Source organism: Rhineura floridana, chromosome 7, assembly GCF_030035675.1.
Source record: "Rhineura floridana isolate rRhiFlo1 chromosome 7, rRhiFlo1.hap2, whole genome shotgun sequence".
NCBI classification, from domain to species: domain Eukaryota; kingdom Metazoa; phylum Chordata; class Lepidosauria; order Squamata; family Rhineuridae; genus Rhineura; species Rhineura floridana.
In genome coordinates this window covers 27,161,514-27,170,406 of record NC_084486.1, presented here as the reverse complement: position 1 = coordinate 27,170,406, position 8,893 = coordinate 27,161,514, and the positions used below count along the sequence as shown (strand labels likewise).

Below are 8,893 nucleotides of genomic sequence, written 5' to 3'. Positions count from 1 at the left end.
GTGCATTATATTAGAGGACACTGTTTTGCAAAAATGTGTATATTGGGCAAAATTATCTACCAACATATGTAAATTAGGAGAAATTCTCTAATGGGTTTTTCATGAGGACTTTTTAAAATTGCAAACTAATGCAGAAATGTGGAGAACTGAACTTAAAAATGGGGGACAATGAGAAACCGTGAGAAATTGAAATTGGCATATTTTCACATCCCTGCTGGGGAAAGACACTAGTCTATCATCCACCAGGCTTCTCCTCCATTTCCATTTCTGCTAATGTTAAGATTCTAAACAGCCTGAGGCCAGGTTACTTGAAGAATTGTCTCCTCACACATGTACCTACCTTGACCTCAAAATCGTAGCCTTTCTGTAAATGCCTATACCAAATGAGGTTCAGTGAGTGGCTACTGGGGAGAGAGCCTTTTCAGTGGTGACACACTGGTGGTGGAATGCCCAGAGAGGCTCTCTCTGTGCAGAGAGGTGCCTATTTCACGGACTTTTGGGCACCAGGTGAATTCCTTCTTATTTTCCCAAGATTTTTTTAAAATCTTTTTTTAGATTTTTAAACTAATGTGTTTTTTATACTTTCTGAAGTTTTAAAGATCAGTTTAAATGTTTTTTATGCTGTTGTGATTGCGGCCTATTGCCGAAATAAAACACAGACACCATTGCTTGGGTAAATGATGGGCCACTTTATTTAAACAGAATCAATTGAATAATGAACCTGCAGAAGGGAGATTAAGGGCGGGGCGTTCTGGAGATCCAGGCAAAGCCTGTTAGCAGCTATCGGGCGATCATGCCCTGCCTGAGCCTGGGGCTGCCCTGTGCCAGCCCCCCAGCTCCAGCCACACCCTGAAGATGTGTAGGGGGTCCAACCCGCATCACCGCCCCTCGGAGCCCTGAAACTCTGAGCGGATGAGGCACGTTGGCCCCAAAGGCGGCCCGTACCCTGTCCCCGGGCCGTGTAGCCCTGAGCTGCAGGCCTCCGGACCGCCTGTCACCCCCAAAGGTGCCTAAAGGTGTCACCTAGCTGCCCTTTCCCTTTAACCTTTCCCCGCACTTCTTCGCCACAGAAGGGGGACAAGCCTCTGCTTAGTCCCCCTTTACCCCACACCCGATAAGAATCTGGTGTAAACCCTTCTGCAGGTCCCTTAGAAAGATGTCGTTGCCCTTGTCCGTCAAATGGACGCCGTCAGGCCGAAACAGCTCAAGCTTGTTGTGGCCCACCTCTGGGTGGTGGATGACAGAACCTCCTAAGTCCCTAAGGGCCCTCTGAATTTGCCTGTTCACCTTTTTCCGTGCCCTGTCCATCCCTCGTGGGTCACCGGCACAATTCCACCTCCTGCGCGGCAGGATGTCTGACCACACTAAGTGCACCCCCGGCCAGCGACGTGCAATGGCCCGGAGGTCACCGCATGCCTGTTCAATTAGGGCCTTGCCCTTTAACAGACCCAAGTCGTTGCCCCCGAGGTGGATCACCAGCACCTGGGGCGCTGCCACTTCCACAGCCGGTTGAAACAAGGCTGGCAGGAGCCCATCCCAACGCATCCCCCGACGTCCCAGCCACCGCACTGCGGCCCATTGACTGAGCCCCAGCTGCGTGCCGAAGCGAGACTTCGCCGCCCTGCGGCCTGCCCAGAACATCATACTGTGGCCACATAGGAGGATGCGTGGCTGCTCCGATCTTGTCCAGCGATCTGTTGAAACAACAACGACATTGGGTAACAATGGGGGGGGGCCCTGGGGGGGGGCAAAGTCTAGCCGCTGGCGCCGTGTGTGTCAGCAAGTGGTCTAACGTAGCCCTTGTACGCGTCCGAGGACCACCCGCCCACGGCCTGAAGCCTGTCTTTAGTAAAGCCCAATAGGGCCGCCGTGGAGGCCGCGCCTATCCGGAAGGAGTGTGTCCCGAACTTACTGGGGTCCACGCCTAAGTTCCCCAGTGCGGCCTTCGCCACGGACCAGAACTGGTATCTGGTAAGGGGCTGGGAGTTCCTATGTATGAATAGGTACCCTGACTGCGACCCCCTCGCTGCCACAAAACCGCGCAGGGCTGTTACTGGGCAGAGTTCTTGCTGCCGGCATGGGGCCAATACCACCAGGCGCCCCTTACCATGCTGGTCCGTTTTAGACCGCCTGAGCCGCAGGATGGCCCGCTCTGCCCTCCAGCTGAGGTCGGAGACTAGCAGGGCTCGGAGGGAGTTATCCCTCTTGGAAGCTGCCACCACCTCCCCAATTCGGAAGGCCCCAAAAAACAGAGTGAGGGCCGTAGCATGATATAGCAGGGCCTCGAAAGGGGAAGAACACAAGTGCTTCCACTGTCCCTGCAGGCCAAACAATAGCTCTGGGGAAAAGGGGAGGCGGGCATCCGGGGGGCAAGGGCGCTCGCGGGACCAACCCTCCAGCATCCGGCGCACCCTAAAGTCACCCGTGTAGTCCTGAAAGCCCCGTGCCTTCGCTAGGAAAGCGAGGCCTGAGAGCTTACCTTTGATGGTCCTGACTGAAAGGCCTCTCCGTTTCCCCTCCACGCAGAACTCCATAAGCTGCTCGACCGGGATGGGCCACTCCTGGACGTAACCCCTGGACTCTCTGAAGTTAGATAGATCCCTACCTGCCCCCTGGTAGCTGGCCAAAGTGCTGGGCGCCACAGAAAGGCTTATGGCCCTTTCTGATTCAATCCTCCAATCTCCCATAGCGCTGGGGGGAACGCCTCCGGCAGAGCCCTTGCCCACGGTGCCAGCTGGCGAAACTTCTCCATCTGGTTCCGTGATAGAGCATCAGCAATACTATTGTCAATACCCGGAACGTGGCGCGCCAGGAACTGAATATTATAGCGAAGACATTGGAGCACGAATGCTCGCACCAGAAGCATAACGTTGGGGTTTCTAGAGGACAGGGTGTTAATAACGTGCACTGTGGGGAGGTTGTCGCACCAAAAGTGGACTGAGGAATTACACAGCTTGTCGGGCCAGAGGTGTACGGCCACGACAATGGGGAAGAACTCTAAGAACGTCAGGTCTCTGGTCAGGCCGGCCAGTGTCCAGCCCTGTGGCCAGCTGCCGTGGCACCATGAGTCATGCAGAATGACCCCAAAACCGAAGGCACCCGAGGCATCGGAGTGCACCTGTAGCTCTGCCTCCAACAGGCGATCCCTTCTCCATAGGGAGACCCCATTAAAGTTCTGCAAGAAGGTGGACCACACTGTCAGGTCAGCCCTAAGAGCGGCTGTCACCCGTGTGCGGTGGTAGGATCGTGATAGGCCAGCCATGGCGTCATATACGCGCCGCAGGAAGGCGCGGCCGGGCGCTACAACCCTGCAGGCAAAGTTCAGCTGGCCTGCCAGCCGTTGGAGAGTGGCTAATGTCACCTTATTAGAACTGACCACCTCTGAGATCTTCTCCCTGAGGGCCCCCAACTTGTCCTGAGGAAGCCTGCAGCATTGGGCCACCGTATCTATCTCGATGCCCAGAAACGTGATAGCAGTGGATGGGCCCTCAGTTTTTTCGGCCGCGAGGGGGACGCCCAGCTCCCCAGCCAGCCCCGCGAAATGTGCCATGAACGCCCTGCAGGTGCCTGAGTCCGCAGGGCCCGCAAACAGGTAGTCATCTAAATAGTGTACCACTGATTGCAAGCCTGCGCGCCTCTTGACCGCCCACTCCAAGAAGGAGCTGAAGCGTTCGAAAACAGAGCATGATATAGAGCAGCCCATAGGCAATGCCCTGTCCACGTAATATTCACCATCAAAAGCCAAGCCCAACAGCTCGAAGTCCTGTGGGTGGACCGGGAGGAGGCGGAAAGCAGACTTGATGTCACACTTTCCCATAAGGGCCCCAACCCCGCAGTCCCTGACCATTCGCACAGCACAGTCGAATGATGTGTAGCGGACTGAGCACAGCTCCGCTGGGATAAAGTCATTGACTGACTCACCCTGTGGAAAGGACAGGTGGTGTATCAGGCGAAATTCACCTGGTGCCCTCTTGGGGACGAGGCCCAACGGGGAAACTCTGAGTGAGGGGATGGGTGGTGCAGCAAAGGGGCCCAAAACCCGGCCGGCTACTACTTCCTTCCTAATTTTTTCTCTCAGAACTGATTCCATGCCTTCCACTGACTTAAGGTTGCAGGACATGAAAGGTCGCCTGGGACCTAAATAGGGGATCCGAAAACCCACTGTGAAGCCTTCTAATAAAAACTGGGCATCTAGGACTAGGGGGTAAAGGTGGAGTAAGTGTCGGAGCTCGGCAATTTTAATTGGGCTGGGGCCCCTTTCCCTGAGCTGCGCCTGCAGCCCCTGTCCTCCTTGCGCCAGCCGAATCCCTGTTTCCACCCCTGAAGGGGCGGCCCCTGGGGCAGCTAGTGCAGGCGTGAGGGCCCCCACATATGGCACATTCATGTCTGAACCTGCACGGGCTCCGACCGCAAAGGCCACGCGAGCTGAACTCCCAGCAAAGCAGGCGGGGTTGAACCCCCTGCCCCGCAGGCCCGCGGGAAGCAGTTGCTGATGCCTGGCGCGCCAAGAGATGGCCGCTGTCCGCCCTATCGCCTGCCATGGGTCTAGAATGCGCCATAAATTGCAGCCACAGGTCAGCCTCCTTCTTGTCCCAGGGGAGGGATGTATCAAAAGCCGCCCTCATACGGAACGCCTGGTCGTAGTCCAGCCATGCCGTCCCTTGAAACTCCGAATAGCCCCGGTATATGATATCGAGGTATTTGATCAGTACCGAGGCCCTGTGAGGCTGCCTCTGTATTACCACCCCCATGTAGGTAAGGAATGCAGGCAGCCAGTTAGCCCAAGAGCGCTCTACCCGTCGGCGCTTGGGCCTATCGGGCTCTGCATGTTCTCCTTTATCCTTATCCTTCCCAACCGGCTCCCTGTACAGGAGCGAGAATAGGTCTACATACTCTCCCCTCCATATTCTGTCCTTCGTAGCAGGCAGAAGATGAAAACCCAGTGGGGCAGACGTTTCCCCAAAAGGTATGGCCCCCTCTCTGACTGATCCCAGGGGGTCGGATATCTCTGCAGGGGGGTTGGCAGACAGGGCGGGCTGATGTCCTCCTTCCGTCGCCGTCCCAGCGGCGAGGTGCCAGACCTGCTCGCAGGCCTCCCTTAGGGGATGCTGCTGCTGTGGCGTAACCTCCCCCCCGCCGGCGGGGGTCCCTGCCTGCCCATATCCCTCGGTTACCGCTGGTGGGGAAAAGGGCCAGTAGGGGTACCCCCAGGGGGCCCAGCTCCACTGCTGCTGTCCTTGTTGTTGTGGCATGATAGAGGACTCACCCTGTGTGCTTTCCGCCGAAGGTCCTTGTGCGGGCTGCATTGTTGGGGCTGCTTGCAGGGTGGGAGTTGCGCCTGGCTCTATGCTGGGCGTCCTCGCCTCAGCCCTGAGCCCGGCCTCCAGCACATCCAGTCGCGCTAAGATGGAAGCAACAGCCCCTGCATCAGCACTGTTCACTGGCCGCTGTGTTTTCCCCCGAGACCGTTTGGGTGGTGGGTCTTTCTTCTTCCCTGTCACAGGTTGGTCCCGGGGTGCATTAGGGTGGCTTGAGCCATGTTCTAGGGCTTCCAACCTGGCTAATATGGCCGCCCATGGTGGCCCCTCCCCACTCCTTGCCCCCTCCGCCGCTGGGGGTGGGCATCTCCCCCCTGCTCTGGGGGCCTTTCCCTTCCCTTTTGGCCCCCCTTGTCCTTTCTTAGGCATACTAGAGGGAGATAGGGGGCCCCGCTTGCAAAACGACGTGATTACAAAGCGTTGTGAAGGAGCCCGCCTGCTTAATCAATACCCCCACCCGGCACCCAATTATCCTGGAGGGTAGCCTAATTGCCCTGCACGTGGCAAGGATTGATGGTTGGGTCGTGCCCCACCTACCCCCGCGCTAATTAAAATTAACAATTAAATTTAAAAGTTGCCGGCCAAAGGCCGCCTAGCCTGTGGTCCTCGCCGTGCTGGATCCAATCCTGCGCTGCCGCCTCGTCGTGACTGCCCCAGGATCCTCGCCGCCTAGGCCTTGTTGCCCGCCGCCACTGCCTCCCTGTCTCTCAATGAGGTTGGGGGGGGGGCTCGCTGCCGCCCAGCCACCCTGGCCACAGGAAGCCTCCGGAGGCCCACGTGCGCCGGCAGAGAAGCCGCCGCCGAAGCTGCTGCTGCCGAAATTGCCGCTGAAGGAAGCCGCGCCTTGCCGAAGCTGCTGCTGCCGCGATCGCTGCCAAAGGAACCCCGCCGAAGCTGCCGCCAAAAGGAGCCCGGCCGAAGCTGCCGCTGAAGGAAACCGCGCCGAGCCGAAGCTGCTGCTGCTGCGGCTGCCCCGATTGCCGCCGAAATTTGAACTGGATGGCGGGAAGCAGGCGGGGCGGCCTTAAATAGCCTTCAGCCGCCCCGCCTCCCTGCCGCGTCACACGACGGCGCGCCAGCGCGCCGTGTGTGCACGCATCCCATCCAAGATGGCGGCCGGGACATCGACAGCGGCCGCAAGCTCGTCCCTCTGCCCGGTAGGTCCCAGGCACGGAACGGGAATCTTGCCGTATTGAGGGTTTTGCTGTACTGATGCTATCCTTTGTTGCTGAGTTTTTATGCTATATTTTATGTTTTAATGCATGGTTTTGATTTGTATTTTAATATTTCATTGCTTTTAAAGCAGCCCAGAGAGCTTTGCTATTGGGTAACATATAAATGCTGTTATTATTCTTGCTATTATTAGTGACTATATTAATAAAGAGTCTACAGAGGGAGCACAGTGGTTGATCATGCAAGAGCAATAGATAAAGTGAGATACATAATATATCACAGAAATGCTAGCATTAGCCCATTCAAGTTGTGTACATCATCTGTAATCTGCAAGTGCTGTGTAAAATGAAGCCAGCATGAGACAACAGTAGCGTTTATACTGACTTGAATATCTGGTTTCAAATGACTCTCCTGTTCGTATTTCTATTGCTGTATAAGATTGTTACCAGTTCCATTCTCCTTTTGATATCCAACTGAAAAATCCCAAATAGCAATGAAAATAGCTTGTAACCTTTTTACTGCTCTACAATAAATCAGGAATTATATTTTAAAAGAAAAGGGAGTAATTATTTTATTTTATTTTTATTTATTTATTGCACTTTTAAACCGCCCTTTAGCAACAGGCTCTCAGGGCGGTGTACAACAGAATAAAACCACATTTAAAAACCAGCGAATGTGGATTACAACATATAGGTATAAAAACACATTAAAAACAGATTAAGACAAAATTAATAGAGATTACAATTAATTAACTATAGAATTAGAATTAAAACTAAAATTAAAATTAAAATGCCTGGGCAAAGAGGTAGGTCTTTACCTGGCGCCGAAAAGATATCAAAGAAGGTGCCAGGCGTATCTCGTCAGGGAGGGCATTCCATAATTCGGAGGCAACCACTGAGAAGGCCCAAGATCTTGTTATTGCTCTCCGGGCCTCCTTGTGAGTTGGGACCCGGAGAAGGGCCTTCGATGTCGAGCGCAGCGAACGGGTAGATTCATAGTGGGAGAGGCGTTCCATCAGGTATTGCGGTCCGGTGCTGTTAAGGGCTTTATAGGTAAGAACCAACACTTTGAATCTGGCCCGGAAACGTATTGGTAGCCAGTGCAGTTGGGCCAGGACAGGTGTTATATGATCAGATCTTTTAGTCCGAGTAAGAACTCTGGCCGCAGCATTCTGCACCAGCTGAAGTTTCCGAACCGTCTTCAAAGGTAACCCTACGTAGAGTGCATTACAGTAGTCCAATCTAGAGGTTACCGGAGCATGGATAACTGAGGCAAGGTTCTTCCTGTCCAGATAGGGTCGTAGTTGGGCTACCAGCCGAAGCTGGTAGAACGCATTCCGTGCCACTGAGGCTACCTGAGCCTCCAGAGACAGGAGCGGATCTAATAAGACCCCCAAACTATATAATATAAGTGTGTTTTTGAATGACAGCCCACCTGATGCTTTTCTGTTGCTTCTTGATATTTACTACTTTCCTCAGCATCTACTTGACATGGTCAGAAAGCACCGTCATGCTAGGAATTGCACTGCTTAGTTTTAGTATCATAAACATTTAAAGATATGCAGATGATCCAGCAAAAGTTGGTAAAATAGGTATTAGCATAATGAATAGAACAGAACAGAAATATTTATTAGAATAATGGCCATGTTAGCATGGTATGCAAAACCATAGTTTAGTATTACATGCATGAACAGAAATGAGCCACAGTGAGTCTTGGGGTCATCCCATATCCCATTTCCATCTCCCACACAGCCAGGATCAGTAGTTCAGAAGTTTTACTTCTGCTTTTAGTTAACCACAGTTTATAATGTCATCCAGACCCAGAACTGTGGTTGGTTTAAACATGGTGGTTTGAAGTTGGGTTTTTAAAAAACTAACTATAGTTAATGTAAACAATAGCTGACATAATAACATAAGGAGATCCCTGCTGCTTCAGACCAAAGGCCTATTTAGTCTAGCATCCAGTTTTCATAGTGGTCAGTCAGATTATGGGAAGGCCACAAGCAAGACCTTGAGTGCAACAGCTTCTCCCCACTTGTGATTCCGAGCAACAGGTATGCAGAGGCATACTGTCTCTGGCTAGTAACCACTGATAGCCTTATCCTCCATTAACTTAAAGCCTTCCAATTTGGAGCTGGAGGGGCATTCCTACCTTGCCTCACCTGGAAAGTCTCATGGAGCTGATTGGCAAAAGAGCCCCAAAGTCACCACTGCCATTGTTCCAGGTCCTCAGGAGGACATAGCAGGGTTTGGTTGTTATAACTTGGCAGGTTGAACAGTGAGATGGAGGAGTAAAGACAGGCACCTGCCCTAATGACCTCAGCCCCAAAAGAGGAGCATCTATACATATCCCAAGGTTCCTTGGGTTAACACATCTCTTCCTCAGAATGCATTTGTAATACT

At 53.3% G+C, this 8,893-nt stretch overlaps 1 protein-coding gene across 1 annotated transcript; it reads right to left on the bottom strand.

Moving 5' to 3' along the window:
- Positions 1-674: 674 nt before the first annotated feature.
- Positions 675-5,915, bottom strand: LOC133388349 (uncharacterized). Its single transcript, XM_061634326.1, has 2 exons — positions 5,267-5,915; positions 675-1,694 (listed from the first exon to the last, which is right to left on the bottom strand). The coding sequence occupies exons 1-2, from the start codon at positions 5,685-5,687 to the stop codon at positions 1,090-1,092; spliced, it is 1,026 nt and encodes a 341-aa protein (XP_061490310.1). The 5' UTR covers positions 5,688-5,915; the 3' UTR covers positions 675-1,089.
- Between the last annotated feature and the right edge of the window lie 2,978 nt (positions 5,916-8,893).

Bases quoted from the DNA above. Each gene is read 5' to 3' on its own strand.
- LOC133388349 (XM_061634326.1), bottom strand. From the start codon at position 5,687: ATGCCTAAGAAAGGACAAGGGGGGCCAAAAGGGAAGGGAAAGGCCCCC. The intron at 1,695-5,266 runs GTGAGTCCTCTA...TTGTTTCAACAG, and splicing joins TTCGGCGGAAAGCACACAGG to ATCGCTGGACAAGATCGGAG.